We start from the raw sequence: 17,118 nt of genomic DNA, 5'->3' as shown, positions 1-17,118 counted from the left end.
TGTCGAGTCAAACTACCTCATATAAATTAAATCATAGGGAGTAGATGACTCCTACGAAGAACAAATGCATTAAACCGTGTTGAAGAGGTTATAGGCTTTTGATTCAAAGGTATTCATTATCTTCTTTGCTTTATATTTTAGTAAAATATTACTCCCTCCGTTTCAATTTAGATGAGGTTGTTTGACTCGGTACGGAGTTTAAGAAATGAAAAGAAAACTTTTGAAACTTGTGATCTTAAAAGCTTAAGGGATAAAAGCTTTGTAGGGCCTTGACTTTTGTGTGATTATAAAAGCTTCTCATTAAGGGTAAAATGAGTAAAATGAAGAGTTTAAAATTAAATTATTTCTAAATTTAGAAATATGTCATTTATTTTGGAACAAACAAAAAAAGAAAGTATCTCGTTTAATTTGAAACAGAGGGAGTAACTCTTAGTCAAGAGATCGATGACCTAGTTTGATGAATATGATCCTGTGATGAAGTGAAAAGTTGCATTATATTCGTTCGTCGACAGTTTAAATAGGCTCATTCAATAAATTTAAAAAAGCACATGCATGTGGACACCCCCCCCCCCCCTACAATGCGCAATGCTGAACGCAGGCGAGCACGTGCTATACTCATCTAGTTCTATATATAACCAAACATAACATGAAAGTAGTTGTATGAATCCAGGCTATCCAGCCCCCACTGCGCTGCAGCCTGCAGATCAGATTAGCGGAATTCAACTACTTCCCCAATAGATCAAAGAAAACCTCTGGCCTTTTGTATTCAGAGATGCATAATGCCTGAAAAACCAAGATACGCTATTTCTTAGTCCAAAATCCAATTTTAATAATGTAAAATATGATAAGCATTCTCTTTTACGACTCATAGATTTGTCTAATTAATATGAGATCTTGCCTTCTGAAATGAAAATTTGGGGATTTGAAAACCGCATGACAATCCAAAATAAAGATAAAGATGATCAGGGATCCAAACATTCACTTACTTGCATGGCAAAAGCTATATGAATCAGTAAGGATTCATTCCATGGCTTCCCAATAAATTGAAGACCAATTGGCAAACCGGACATATCATAACCAACCTACCCCCAAAAGAATATATATATGAGTAAACTTTTAAAATAAATCTTGACAGTGTAACTAATCTTCAAAAGGTGGGGAAGTTTTCAACTGTTTGGATCACAGTTTCCACTGCAATATTCTATTTGTTGTTAGAATGGGGCAGATGATTTGACAATGGTAAATACTTACCCACATGGGTGTTTACACAACTAATTTATTTAACTTTACTAGTTAAAAATTAAAGTAATAATAAATATATACCATTTAACCATAGTCAACTGATAAATGTGTATATTTAAGACACTGTCTTGTACTACTTTAGCATAAATACTTAGAGCCGTTTGGACATAAGAATTTTTTCACTTTTTTTCGAAAATTTTTCATTTTTTTCGAAATCAATGTTTGGCCATAAAATTTCCAATTTTTACTGGAAGATGAATTTTTGAATTTTTTCAAAATTTGAAAAACTCCAAAAAGCTGTTTTTCAAAATTTTCATTCAGATCACTCACAAAACTTCAAAAATAACCCAAAATTATATTCATGTCCAAACACAACTCTAATTTTCAAATACTATTTTCACTTGACAAGAAATTTCATTTTGTTTTTGAAATTTTACAATTCTTATGTCCAAACGCCCACTTAATATGGGTAAGTTATTACCATTCGGGAATTTTCAATGTAGTCCCTGATCTGAATCTTAAAAAAAATATAGATGTAGTAGAAATTGATGAAGAGCATACTGGTATAGTAACAGCAGGCAGTCCCAGAAAATTTCCTGCTATCTGGTATCGAACTAGTGCAGCTGAAACAATGAGGCACATAATCGTAACGGGCACAACTGATAACTATTATGACTAAAGGCCACTCTAAAACGTTAATCAATAAATAAGTACATATTAAAATACAATGCTTTAGCGATGTGGAAAGTTTTAATCTTATTATTCAATTTTTGAAAATCTTCAGCTTTTGAGTTATAATTGTTTAACAATTTCAGTTACATACAACTTAACTTACTAACTATCAATTGCCATTGCACATGTGTAAGTTCCTTCCCATTGTAATACCATATATCTAAGACTGTCCCCCAAGGGATCTCCATAAACTTTCCGCTAATACAAAACATTGATTACATTAATGAAAAAATGTCCAACCTGACCAGCAAGGCCCAGGATCAGGATATACTGAAGGAACAAGAGGGAAACGATCAGCAAAAACCAGAAGCTAAACCCCCAGACTCAATGGAAGAACTGTATAATGTCCCTGTGGGTCTAGTGCAAGAACTGGAAACAGTTTCTGGTGACAAGCTCAATTAGGAATTGTTCATGGAATGTATTGAAGTTGAACTAGAAAAATCTCTATCAGATGATGAAGTGATCAGGGGGGATATCAGTAAATCTTACTCTGAAGAGGAGCTAAGCTTGCAAGACAAGAAGCAGACAAAGATCTTTAACACCAACAACCTATCACCAAGAAACAAACACAACATGGGAGGGAGTCATATTTTCAGAGACAAGTCGATTGACCCCTCAATACCAGACCAAAGCTCCCCCCGATCCTAGACCTTCCCATGATTAGTATAATATCGTGGAACATCAAAGGTATAGGGTCCAAAGGATCTCTTGAAAGACTCCAAACTTTAAAACTTCAATATCAACTCCCCTCATCTGCCTTCAAGAACCTATGGTGGATAGTGGCAAGATAGAGAAATTCAAAAAAAAACTAGGAATGGTAAAAGCCTACTTTAATTGCTCCAACAAGGTTTGGATCTTCTGGACCAATGACATCAACATTACTATCTTACAAGACAAAAGCAGCATGTTCATATTAAAGCTGAGCACAACAATTGCCCCTCCTTCCTTTTAACGATTGTTTATGCTAAATGCACATAAGAATTGTGAAGGGAGCTATGGTCAGACTTAAGGAACTTAACCTCTACAATTCAAGAACCATGGGGAGTCATAGGTGATTTCAATGTGATTACTAATAGAGAGGAGAAATTGGGAGGCAGACCTCATAGACTAGAGGAAAGCCTGGAGTTCATAGAATGTCTCAATGAATGTGGCCTTCAAGATGCAGGTTTTACTGGTGCTAAAGTGACTTGGTGTGATAACAGGTATCCACCCCTCACCATATGGAAGAGACTTGATATATTGGTTTACAATTCGGATTGGTTTGATAATCTCAACAACACTGATGTAACTCACCTATCTAGATCTTGCTCAGATCATGCGCCTCTTCTGGTTAAGCTTCACCATGAAGATACCCAAGGAACCAGATACTTCAAGTTCCTCAACTTCTAGACTGAACACCCTGATTTTAAGCAGACAGTGCAGAATAGTTGGAATATCTTCATCCATGGTAACCCCCTATACATTCTACAGCAGAAGATCAAGAACACTACTAAGGCCCTTAGTACATGGTCCAGGGCTACCTTTGGAGATATCTATGAAGAACCTAAAAGACTGGAAAATCTCATTAGGGACCTAGAAGAAATCTGTATGACTAATAACACCCCAGAGAATAGAAGTGAATTGTTTAAGAGTAAAGCTGAGTTTATAAGGTACCTAAAGATTCATGACTCTATTTTGAGCCAAAAAGTCAGAATTAATTGGTTCAATGAGGGCGATGCCAATACTGCTTACTTCCATGCGACTATCAAAGAGAAAAGGAGAAAACTGACAATTAGAAGGATCTAAAATAGTGAGGGTAATTGGCTTGAAGATTGTGAGTCTATTGCTGAGGGAGCTGTGAACTTTTACAAGAACCTTTTTTCCGAAGGCCCCAGCAACACAGATTTTAGGGCACTGAACTACATTGAAATATGTATTACAGATGATGACAACATTAGAATCAGTGCCATCCCTACTCTCCAAGAGGTCACTAAGATTATTTTATCCATTGATGCCAATAGCTCCCCAGGACCTGATGGCCTTAGTGGGATGTTCTACCACAAATGTTGGGACATTATAGCTGAGGATATGCATAATGCTGTAAAAGCTATATTTAGTGGCTCAACACTTACCAAATTCTACACTCACACCTATATTGTCATGATTCCTAAAGTGGATCACCCCCAAAGTTTCTCTTACCTCGGACCTATTAGCCTTTGTAATGTGTCTTCCAAAATTATTTCTAAAATCCTCGACGCCAGGCTCTCCAGCATTCTTCCCAGAATCATATCCAGAAATCAATCTGGCTTTATTAAAGGGAGAACAATCTTAGAAAATATCCTCCTTGCACAAGAGATCATCAGCGACATCAACAAACCAAATAGAGGAGGCAATATTGTCCTGAAACTTGATATGACCAAAGCATATGATAGAGTCTCATGGATTTTCCTCAGGAAAGTTCTTAAGAAGATGGGGTTCAGTGATCAGTGGATAGAGATTATCCACTAATACATCTCCAATAATTGGTACTCTGTGTTGGTTAATGGAAGAAGAAATGGCTTCTTTCAATCTGAGAGGGGCTTAAGGCAGGGAGACCCTCTCTCCTCTTCTCTCTTTATTTTAAGTGCAGAAATTCTTTCACAAATGATGAACAATCTATATAATAGAGTGGGCTACAAAAGTTTTTATATGAATGCTAACTGTCCTAAAGTTAACCATCTTTCTTTTGCAGATGACACTATTCTGTTCTGTAATGGAAACAAGAGGTCCATGAGATTGGTATTGAGCACCTTAAAGGACTATGAGAAGATCTCTGGGCAACTCATTAATAAGAACAAGAGTTGTTTTGCAATGAGCAATAAGACTAGCCTGGTCACTATCAACAGAATGAAGGCCATCACTGGCATGAAATATCAAAAGTTTCCAATCAAATACTTGGGATGTCCTCTCACTACAGGGAGAAAGAAGATTGAATTTTATTCAGATATTGTGAACAAAGTCATTGGAAGAATCAGAGGTTGGCATACCAAACTCCTCTCAACTGGAGGAAGAGCAATTCTCATCAGACATGTCGTCCTGGCTCTCCCTATTCACCTCTTGGCTGCAGTTAATCCACCAAAAGGAACTATAGAGCTCATTGAGAAATTTGTAGCCAGATTCTTCTGGTCTGGGCAAGATAGTGGAGGAAATTATCACTGGGCTATATGGAAAATCTTGTGCTATCCTTATGATGAAGGAGGTGCTAATTTTAGGAGACTCAGTGATACTTGTAAGGCCTTTAGAGCTTAGCAGTGGTGGAATCTGAGAACATCAAACTCTCTATGGGGATCTTTAATGATTGCTAAGTACTGTGGGTCGAATCACCCTATTACCATTAACTGGAACAAAGGGAACTCGCAAAATTGGAAAGCCATATGTGACATCAAAGAAGAAATTGAACTCAATATTGTCTGGAACATTGGAAGAGGAGATGTCTCCTTCTGGTTTGACAACTGGTGCTCATTAGGTCCTCTATACAAGATTACTACCTATGAGGTCCCAATGCCAAACATCAAACTGAATGAAATTCTTCAGAACAACACCTGGAATTGGAGCATGCTCACCATTCAACGAAATGAAGACACCAAATCTCATCTATTATCCTTAGGCATTGAATTGGATAGCAATTGCTATGATAAAGCCAACTGGAGCCTTTCCAAATCAGGAAAATTTACCATAAGCTCCACCTGGAACGCTATTAGGCAAAGAAAAGACCACAACCCTCTCTATAAGAACCTATGGACTAAGGACATTCCTTTCAAGATGTCTTTCCTCCTTTGGAGAGCCGTAGGTAACAAACTCTGCACTGACGAGAGTGTGGCCAGTCTTGGAATTGCACTAACTTCCCAATGCTACTGCTGTAACTCTGTCAATAGTCAAACTGATCTGGAAGACACTAACCACATATTCTGCCAAGGTGAACTTGCGAGGAAGATTTGGAGGAATTTTGCGGGGCCTTTGGGTATTGGTTGGAATTTCAACAACTTGAACATGACCCTTCTTAGTTGGTGGAACCACAAATCGTCCAATCCAATCTCGAGATTCATCACCAAGAACTTCCCACTTATCATTTATTGGCAACTTTGGAGATCAAGATGTCGCAACAAGTTTGAAGGGACTAGACCCTCAATGTATAGAACCTATTCTAATATCACTTCCTTTCTTTTGCAGATGATCAAGAAACATTTCAGAAGAGTACGCATCGGAGACAACTAGAGCAGTATATACACAGCATGTGAAGCACAGATCCAACAGACTAGCAGTGTCCCAGTGCGATGGTTCAGACCACCTGCGCAAATAGTTAAACTGAATAGTGATGGAAGTTGCACTAACGGGCTATGTGGAGGGGGAGGGATTATTAGAGATCAAGAAGGAAATTTCATCATGGCCTACTCCATCCCTCTAGGAGCAGGCACCAGCAACTACGCTGAAGCAGAAGCACTTCTCTTTGGATTGAAATGGTGTGCAGACAGAGGTCTGGAGATGGCCATAGGAGAGTCTGACTCGCTCCTAATAGTCAGGTGTGTCAAAAGAGAGTGGAAGCCACCATGGAACATCAGCAAACAAATAAAAGAGATCCAGAAAATGATTGAAGATCACAGCTTCAACATCAATCACTGCTTCAGAGAAGCCAACAAACCTACAGACAGTTTAGCAACTCTGAGTCACAGAATTGAAGGAAACAAGATCTTCAACCTTTTCTCTGATCTTCCTAACCATATAAAGGGCCTAGTAAATATGAACAAATGAGGCTTGCCTACCTTCAGAATCAAGCACACAAAACCCTCTAACATCATCTATGATCCTCCTTGAGCATACTCTGATTTTGCTATCCTTTAGCTAGGATATAGATTGATAGTCACATCTCAATGATCATTTACAAAGTTTGGGATACCAAACTCAAATTCTAACTTTATGCAACAAAAAAAATATATATATAAAAAAAAAAGTTCCTTTCCATTATTTTTTACGAGATTGCTGCCTGCTAGGAGGTTATATATATTCAGTGCTTGCCATTGAATATAGTAATTGTTAAGATGTGAGAATGGATAAAGAGATAGAGCTCAGATTGAGCATCAATAGAAGAATCTAGAGTCGTTCATAAGAGAAGAGAGAGAGAGGGAGAAGAGGTATATACTTGGGAAATAAGTATTGTTCTATTAATTAGTGGAGCTCTACATACAGGTGAAGGGACTATCCACTAAGTGCCAGCTTAAGACACAGCTAAGCTAAGTCCTAACTAACTAACTAACTGTATGCATCACTAATTGAATACATTGAAAATATAGAAATAGAAAGTACATAAATATACCCTATATTTCAATACACCACCTCAAGTTGGAGGTGAAGACTTCACAGCCAACTTGCGCATGACTGCAGAATACTTGATCCCTGTTAGGACCTTGGTAAGAATGTCAGCTAGTTGTTTATTTGGTAATGACATGATTCAAAGAGATTAGTCGATCTTGAAGTTTATCTCTCACAAAGTGGCAATCTACTTTAATATGTTTGGTTCTGTCATGAAAGACGGGGTTTTTGACAATATGTAAGGTTGATCGGCTGCCACAGAACACTGTGACTGGTTTGGAGTATGGGACATTCAGCTCTTCAAACAATCTGCACAACCACGTTAACTCACCAACAACCTTTCTAAGAGACCTATTCTGCTTCTGTTGAGGATAAGGAAACAGTATCCTACTTCTTAGACTCCCGGCTGATGGGGTTGTCTCCTAAAAGCACTACATAGCCACTAACTGGCCTTCTGGAGTCTGAGAAAGCTACCCAATCTGAATCACAGTAAGCTCTCAATGCACAATCAGGATTATTAAAATTCCTAAAGTAAGATCATTTTTCAAATACCTTAATAGGTGGAAAGCAACCTTTAAATGGGGTTCTCTATGATATTACATGAATTGGCTTAAGTACTGCACAATATAAGCTATGTCAAGTCTGTTATTAGTTAAGAAATTCAACTTCCCAGTTAGTTTCCTGCAATTGTTTGGATCCTTCAGCACTACTCCCTCCTTAGCCTTCAGTTTCTCATTAGGATCCAGAGGAGATGATAGGTTGTTGTAGTGTAAGCAGTCATACTCTTTGAGCAGATCAACTGTAAATTTCTTTTGAGATATGATAACTCTATCCTCCTTATATAAAATTTTGAACCCCAAAAATAATGCAATTTTTCCAAGTCTTTGATCTTGAACTTGTCATGCAAAAACCTTTTCAGCTATATGATCTCCTCTATATCAATCCTTGTTATGATCACATCATCAAAATAGACTGCTACATAATTGATGGTAGAGTTAGTCTTCTTACAGAACAAATATTATCATCCATGGAATGCAAGTAATCTCTAGAGCACATGGTCTCACTCAACTTTAAGTACCATTATTCGCTGGCTTGCTTCAAGCCATAAAGTGATTTATTCAACTTGCGGACTACCCCTAGCATGCTGACTTCAAGGCCTGATGGCATTTCCATGTAAACCTCGTCGTGCAAGTCACTATGGAGGAATGCATAGTTAACATTAAGCTGTGAAATATTCTAGTTCTTCTTTACTGTAATAGCTATTAATGCCCATATGGTGGTCATCTTAACAACTAGAGAAACTATTTATGTATAGTCAATCCATACCTGTTGAGTGTATATCTTTACAACCAACCTTGTTTTAGATCTCTCAACACTCTCATTTGCCTTGTGTATCACCTTGTATACCCATTTATAACCAATGGTTTGCTTCCTTACTGGTAGGGGCACCAAGTCCTAGATATTATTTGCATATAAGGCTTCAAATTCCTATGTAAAGGTTAATAGTTGCCTCTTCACATAAAGATAATTCATCTTCACTGTAAACATTCATCACAAAGAATTGACTGTCATGAACTATAGATTCATATAGAATATGGTTATGCATTGAAAACAAAGTAGTTAAGGGAAGGAGTGAATCAGAATGATTATCAGAGGCAGGTTTAAGTTTGGGGATAAAATAAATACTGCGAATGTGCAGGCAGCTTGTGTTCCCTCTCTGATCTTCTTGGTTCAATTATAGGTTCTTGTGTTGAGTTGGATAAAGATAAATACAGAGGAGATGCGTGGTTATGAGTAGAGGGTGGAGATACAGATTGATGGATGGCTATGTTTGAGTCACTATGAGCAGGTGACAGTTCAGTAGATGTAACACCTATATCACTTGAATCATGTGTAGATTGTAAAGAGTTATGCTCTAGATGATCAATAAAAAGCAGTGAATACAAATCAAAGGAAGAGAAAGTAGTTACAGAAGATGTAGCAAAAGGAAATATATTCTCATGAAAAATACCATCCCTGGAAATGTATATTCTTTTTGTGTCTAGACTCGGCACATTTTGTAACCCTTAGTATCAAAAGGATAACCAACAAAGATATGAGGTGTGGACCTAGGCTCAAATTTGTCTTTACGGATTTTTGGCACTGTAAGGTAACATAAGCAATCAAAACTTCTTAAGTGAGTGTAAGTAGGCCTTCTTTTATATAATATCTCAAAGAGGCATTTATTTTTCAGGAAAGTAGTGGGCCGCCTATTTATGAGATAAGTGGAAGCTAATATATATTCCCCCAATATTTCATAGGTAATTTTTATTGAGATAAGATGGCTCTAGCAATTTCAAGAAGATATTTGTGTGTTTTTTTTATCACACCATTTTGTTATGGTGTATAGGGACAGGATTTTTGGTGAATTATGCCTTTGGATTGGAAGAAGGAGGTTGCCTCTGTGCTAGTGAACTCCGGACCATTACTTGAAATAATTTTAGTTGTAAGCTGAAACTGAGTCTCAATTAAAAGGACAAAAACCATTATAACGTGGAGTGCATTACTCTTGTAGTTGTTGTCTATTTCTACAAGATAAGGACCCCATAAATTTACATGCAAATAATCAAAGATCTTTTTAGAGGAAGTACTAGTTCTGGAGGGAAGCATGTCTAGCTATTGGACAAATAGAACAAAGGAAGGGTTCTTTCTGGGAAACAATTACTGGTATGGAGGGAATCCCTTTCATTTTAATAAAGAGCACACGTCCTATTCCATTGTGCCACAATATATCAACATCACCCACGAGATGAAGATGAAGCAAAATATGAAGTAGAAGAATGTAGAATAGAAGGAAGTGCCTTATTGGATGTGGAATGATGTACAACTGGAGTGGACTGACACTTTGAACTTCCCACTTCACAAGCAATAAGTAGAGAACATGAAGCAGAAACATTATAAATAGCTATTGGAATAGGACTACCATTTTTCAAACAGTGTGAGCAAAAAAGATGCAGACCATTTTTTATTTTACCAATCTCCAGAGGCCTCTTCATTGAAGGGACATGTAGCATACATAAATAAGCCGTAAAAGCAATCAGTGAATTAAGGTTTGCTGCGAATGAGGAAATAGAAATCAAACTGAACTTGAAGGAAGGAACAAAAACACTTTATGCAGAGTGATTTGAGGTGAAGTGTTATACTACCAACTTTTGTCACCTTGACTCTGTAACTATTTGGAAGTGCAACAAGAGGATAGGGTAAGTTTTTGGTGTGAGAAAATAGGGATTTGTTATATGTCATGTGGTGTGATACTCCAAAATCTAAAATCCAGATATTAGTCATTGTTTTGAGACATTTACAAGACACTGAGCCAAAAATAGTATAAGAAGAATAGGTCATTATACCTGCGAAGTTGATAGCTCCACTGGTAATGTTGGTGTCGCCAAATTTTTTCTCCTCCATTATGAAGATGTTGCAGTAGGTAAGCAATCGTTTATACTGCTCCTTGGTAATTCCTGTAGTTTCCACATTTTGATACCCATCATGATGATGTGGATCAGTGCCATGAAATTCATTCTTTCAACAGGTGTAACATGATCATTTACCACAGGTCTCTTGCCCTTGTTGAATCTGAAACCCTGAATCTGATTTGGATTGGGACCTCGAGGATAACTTTGAAGTTTGTAACATTTATCCTTAGCATGTCCAGGTCGTTAGCAGTAGTCACAAAAATGACAAGGCCTATTCACAGAGGAATAGTTACTATTAGGGGATTAATTTTTTCTAAATTTTGTGTTGCTTTGTACATTGACATGAAGGGAAGCTGATTCAATGACAAATTGATTTGAAGGCCCCATTTCCCTTTGCTTCTCATCCTAAATTGGCAAAGAAAATGCTTGTGCCAGTGAAGGAAGAAGGTTCATCATGAGTATACTCCCTCGTACCACTGTATACACCTCATTAAGATCCATGAGAAATTGGATCAGCCTCCTGTCTTGCTCAACCTTGTACATATTCTCCTTAGCACCACAAGTACATTGGAAACTACATTGTATTTTCACACTCAAATTGTTCAACTCCTCCCAAAGTTTCTTCATCTTAGTGTAGTAATTTGTGATGTCAAGGGCTTCATGAGTCAGGTCGTTATTCCCTTTTGAATTTGGTACAATCTAGCACCACCGATTTACTCATAGTGATCTTCTAACTCTATCCATGGCTCCATGGCATTGTTTGCATATACCACACTATCTGTAATGTCATTCGAAAGGGAATTTAATATCCAAAATGTCACTATATCATCCCAACTTTACTACTAATGATTGTTATATGATTGAGGATCCGGACGCTTGCTTATATTAAGCAGACAAGCCTCTCATTACGTTATGCTTCCAGGAACGATAACAGATTCCGCTGAAAGGTATTGAAACCAACATAGTACTAGGATTATCATATGGATGCAAATATAGAGGACTGCTAATATCGATACTAGTATTCAAATTCACCTCGGTAGTCACTCTGATTCTGACATTCGCATCGAATCTATCTCATTGTTTTCATCGAGTATAGCCATGAGATCTAATGAGATTAATCGATTAGAGACAATAAGATAGAAATCAAAACCTGATGTTGCGATTTGATGCCAAGCAAAACACCACTGCATTGTTCAATCAAATTAGGGCACATGTGAGACCAAGACGAGAAATGTAGAAACCTTCTAAGAAGAGGAGAATTAGCGACTCCTGAGCTCTGATACCATGTTAAAATATGAGAATGGAGAAAGAGATAGAGCTCACATTGAGCATCAATGGAAGAATCTAGAGACGTCCACGAGAGGAGAGAGAGAGGGACAAAAGGTCTGTATTTGGGAAATGAAAACTTTTTCTATTAATCAGTGGTGAAAGTCATGCATACAGGTTAAGTAACTATCCACTAATTGTCAGCATAAGACACGACCAAGCTAGTAGTCTGTTTGGTCAAGCTTCTTCAAAATAAGTGTTTTTTTTTAAAGTTGAAGTGTTTGGCCAAACTTTTCGAAGAAAAAAAAAGTGCTTTTCGAGAAGCAAAAAAAATTAGCTTCTCTTCAAAAGCACTTTTTTGAAAAGTACTTTTGAGAAAAATACACTTATAACCTTTTTGGCCAAGCTACAAAAATCAGCTTATTTTGAGAAGTGCTTTTTCTCAAAAGTGCTTTTTTCAAAAGTACTTTTGGTGAGAAGCAATTTGTGTTTGGCTAATTTATTTGAAAAGCACTTTTGAGCAGCAATTAGTGTTTGACCAAGCTTTTAAAAATTGCTTCTAAGTGTATTTTTTCTCAAAAGTGCTTTTCAAAAAAGTATTTTTGGAGAAGCTATTTTTTCTACTTCTCCAAAACTGCTTCTGCTTCTACTCAAAAGTACTTTTTTTTGCTCCAAAAGCTTGGCCAAACACTTCAACTTTAGAAAAAAATATTTTTTTTGAAAAAAAAAGTATTTTTGGCTTAGAGAAGCTTGGCCAAACAAGGTATTAGAAGCGGTTTTTAAAAGCTTGGTCAAACACTAATTGCTACTCAGAAGTACTTTTCAAATTAATTATTAGCCAAACACAAACTGCTTCTCACCCAGAGTACTTTTTAAAAAAGCACTTCTCAAAATAAGCTGATTTTTACAGTTTGGCCAAACAGGCTATAAGTCCTAACTAACTAACTAATTGTATGCATCACCAGCTAATTGAATACACTGAACATACAAAAACACAAAGTACATAAATATACCTTATATCTCAATAGTAATTGGCTAGAAATTTAAAGGGGTCGACGGTAAATATAAAAAAAAATTATTACATCAAGATTGGTTTGTTTATGGATAAATTATGTGTGATTATAATAATTGTAGTGAGTGATAATCACTGAATTATTTGGTAAGCATGCATCTCCTGTTGAATATCTAGTTTATTGTTTTAAAATTCAAGAGATATGGTGTACAATTTAAACATACATTTGGGAAACTTGCGGGGAAAAAGAAGGTTTCCATTATTAACCCTAGCAAATGCATCACTTCTTTGTCATCTTAAAGAACGAATGTTTATTTCATGTTTTGATTAAGGAAATGCAAGTCTCTATTTGGTTTTGATTAGGAAACTGATTTCAATAAGAGTTACCAGATAACTAAAAGGAAAAAGTCATTATTTTGAACAATGAAAATTTATCTTTTTGTTAAGAGATAGTGACTGTCTTAACAGGAAGCATTATGATTAACAGAAAGTTCAAAGATGTGACGAAATTTGAGATAGTCCAAAATGGCATCTCAGACGTCTTTCCAAGTTTCGTACCTCCATTTATGTAGTCGAGTTCCCCGGTCTCCCGAGCATCCTTTTGTATGGTGTAAGCAGTAACCCTGTTGAAGTATTTGGCAAATCTTTACATTCAATCAAAAAAAAAAAAAAAAAAAAGGATTGATATTTTGAGCCCAGAGAGTTTTCATATTTTTGTTCCTCTTTTCCATATTTTTTTAAGACTCCATCATCTGTTTCTAGTAATATAAGAAGTAGTAATAATATGAAGATGTAAGATGTAAGGGTCCACTGAGGCCACTCATAATTTATCGTTTAACCATCTTGTTATAGGGGGTCCTTCTTTTGGTTTGCAAATATTTTGATGTCATTTTAATGTTTATGATTTAATGTCCTTTAAAAGTTGAAATTTAATATATGCAACGGTGTATAAAATATATTTATGATAAACTATAAAATATACAGTTTATTTGGCGATATTTCCTTTTAGTATATACCAAGAAGAATGTAAGTTTTTAATTCAAAAAACTTAAACCTCTTATTTTACTCTAAATGATAAGCTTTATAGTCATATAAATATTATATGATATTAAAGATTACAAATTTCAGAATTTTATAATCACAAATATTATAGCATATTATGATTACACGTTTAAAAACTTTACCTCTTTTTCTTTAGCATTTTGCTTATTCAAATGCTCATAAATTGTAAGGGAGGTAGTATACATTATAGAGCCCAATTCACCTCTAACCGTAGCCCTTTCCCCACCATTCGACTACATCACCAGATTAGCTAACGCCATCCCCACAATTATACTTATTATATTATATTCATTTATCTTACAAAAAAAAAAAAAAAACCATATGCTTCTCATTATTTCTTTTAAATTAGTTGATAATAAGGCTTTTCTTGTGACAAAAAAGTAAATATATACCCTGTTGTTGGTGTAACGATGACATCTGCCTTGGAAAATATTCTTTTGTGAATCTGAAGCTGCCGATTTCTGGAGATAAAATAAAATATTAAAACATGAGCGTTTGATCTTATCAGAACTGGGGACCTAGTTCCTGTTTTTTTTTTTTTAAAAAAAAAAAACAGGAGCAGCGCGGACGTATGCAAAGAAAAATGAGACAGCACCTGATTTCTCTTAAGGCTTGGATGATATCTCATGTTGGGAAAGTCATGTTGACATGGGCATTGATACAATGAAACAAAAAATAACTGTTTGTACCCGTATGTTGACATGGTTTTCCTATTGTAAATGTGAACAAGGTGGATCAACCTATTTGCTCTTTCTGCTTATTATCTGCACAGGTAAAATATTGAGAGAGAGTATCTTTTGACTTAAAACTTCGTCACTACTTTATCGAGATTAGTTAATATACTTACAGAGTACATGGGGTCGGTTGTACTCATACTACGTATTTTTGCACCTTGGGTGCACATCTTGGAGCTGCGTAGCTCTGGAAGACGAAGCCTGGTATTGAAAACGTTCCAGTGTTCCAGATTCAAGCTACCTCTTGTTCATGGTAGTTTAGGACTTAAATTCTGTTTATATTTACTTCAAACAGATGTTGTATTATTTTCATACCATCTTTATAAATCTGAGTCTTAGAGGCTCGTGACTTGTTCTACTAATCCTTGGGTTATACTGAAATTCAGTTATTTCACTTACTGATTTCATATTAATTTCAGTAGAAATGAATTGACTATTATTTGGCCTGCTAGCGGATTGGGTTAGGTGCTATCACGACTAGGCGGATATTGGATCGTGACACAAAGTTTATTTATGCAGTTATGGAAGTGATATCAGAATAGAAGTGGATCGAGAGCGGTAGACTAAACTAGATCTATTTAAGCCTTGTCATAAGCTAGTAAAACAAAGAAGCGGTTATCGACGAGAAGTTTACCACAAAAATAAAATTTCTTTTCAAATCAATATAACTTGCTCATGCATGAAAGCATCAAAATCGCTCAATATTTGTATGATAAATGTAAGTTAGAGTCAAATCAAATGTGTCATGTCTAGTAAGTAGTAACCATACGTCACATATGGACTGGACCAAGACCAGCAAATCTAGTTTTCAATCGTAAAAAAGAGGAAACAAAAGCATTCTCCATTTGGGCTTACCTAATTCTCTGGGCATTCAAGTACTCCTGGCTACTAAAGGAACCATACACAGAAAGTGCAACCCTAGCATCCCATCCTAATTCTTCCTTATTCCTATGCCAATATTCAGAGATCCACAGTGTCAAAACAAATTTGTGTATAACTTCAAAGAAGAGTAATAATTCTTAAAAGTGGAAATCAAGTACTTTCAAATTCAATGTGCGGAATGTATGTAGACGTTTTAAGATACCAATATCCACATCGAAATCATGAATATACCCACTCCACTTTTAAGAATTATCCCCTAATGTCCATGTGTATATATTGTTAAGAGACAAAGTGAAGAACTTACAGCTTTTCTAGTTCACGAGCAATTGAGTTATTGCATTCAGATCCAATTGTCACATAATGTGCCAAGCGCATAACCTCTATCTCAGGTACGGTAACTTCTATAGTCTTTTAAAGAAGAAATAGAAAAAAGAAGATGTTAACATGGTCAGAAAACATGTGTATATAAGACGTTTCCTGCCTACTTAAAGAATTGGTTTGCTACAGATTTCACCTATAAGGGTGTACATGCATGTTGGATGGATAAAGAAACAAAAATGAAAGTTAAAAATCAAAGCCATGTTTCGAGGATATTGCGAGGCTGGTGAGTCCTGGAAATAAGGAAAATCACGAGGACATCAATTCAAGTGGAAGGGACCTAGGCAGGGCAACTACCTCACAATGATGGCCACACCTTGAGAGAGGACCCTAGCCTAGGCAAGGCTTGCCAATAACCTCGACAAGGATCAGATTACAAGGATCTGATCCTTGTTTCTTAAGGCATTTTCCTAAAATCTGTTATAGTTTAAGGGCTTTTAAATATGATTTGAAATGTACAAGTATGTTCATGGAGGCAACAAGGTGTGCGTCACACCATATTTTGTTTAATTGTGCATTGGTTGAACTAAAATGAAATGTAAATTTGCTTATCTAACGATATTTAACTTCAAACTTTGATATATGAAAAATAGCTCTAGATAATTATATGAATTCAAATATAATTTTACGAAGGATTACATATGTGTTATGTGTAAATATATGTTAAATCATGAATTGATAGAGCAAAATACATACACAAATCCTTGAACTTGATTGAATATTTTTTCATCTAGACACTTGAACTATGGACACTTGATATTGGATGAAAATGTACCATTTTGATATACTCTGGCCACATGCGTGTTTTTCACTTTTTATATGAGCATATGTTGCCATGTGACCAGGAGGTCACGGGTTCGAGCTGTGGAAATAATCTCTTGCAGAAATGCAGGGTAAGACTGCGCACAATAAACCTTGTAGTCCGATCCTTCCCCGGACCCCGCGCATAGCAAGAACTTAGTCCACCGAGCTGTTTTTTTACGGGAGCATATGCCTAATGTAGCTATATGGGTCCCAAAACACACCTGTTGGT

The 17,118-nt window shown here is 36.2% G+C and overlaps 1 protein-coding gene across 1 annotated transcript in view; it reads right to left on the bottom strand.

The window, feature by feature from the left end:
* Positions 1-366: 366 nt before the first annotated feature.
* LOC107814284 (fatty acid amide hydrolase-like) overlaps positions 367-17,118 on the bottom strand; it is a 35,758-nt gene continuing 19,006 nt past the window's right edge. The window contains exons 10-17 of the mRNA XM_075227990.1: positions 16,012-16,115; positions 15,681-15,773; positions 14,484-14,552; positions 13,588-13,652; positions 2,215-2,244; positions 1,804-1,865; positions 987-1,082; positions 367-783 (exon numbers count right to left, since the gene is read on the bottom strand). Coding sequence (XP_075084091.1) covers positions 724-783; positions 987-1,082; positions 1,804-1,865; positions 2,215-2,244; positions 13,588-13,652; positions 14,484-14,552; positions 15,681-15,773; positions 16,012-16,115 — 579 coding nt within the window. The 3' untranslated portion in view covers positions 367-723. The remainder of the gene's footprint in view (positions 784-986; positions 1,083-1,803; positions 1,866-2,214; positions 2,245-13,587; positions 13,653-14,483; positions 14,553-15,680; positions 15,774-16,011; positions 16,116-17,118) is intronic.

The sequence above is a fragment of the Nicotiana tabacum genome, chromosome 13 (genome assembly GCF_000715075.1).
Source record: "Nicotiana tabacum cultivar K326 chromosome 13, ASM71507v2, whole genome shotgun sequence".
Lineage (NCBI taxonomy): Eukaryota > Viridiplantae > Streptophyta > Magnoliopsida > Solanales > Solanaceae > Nicotiana > Nicotiana tabacum.
The sequence above is the reverse complement of the archived record's forward strand: the minus strand, read 5'-3'. Positions and strand labels throughout refer to the sequence as shown.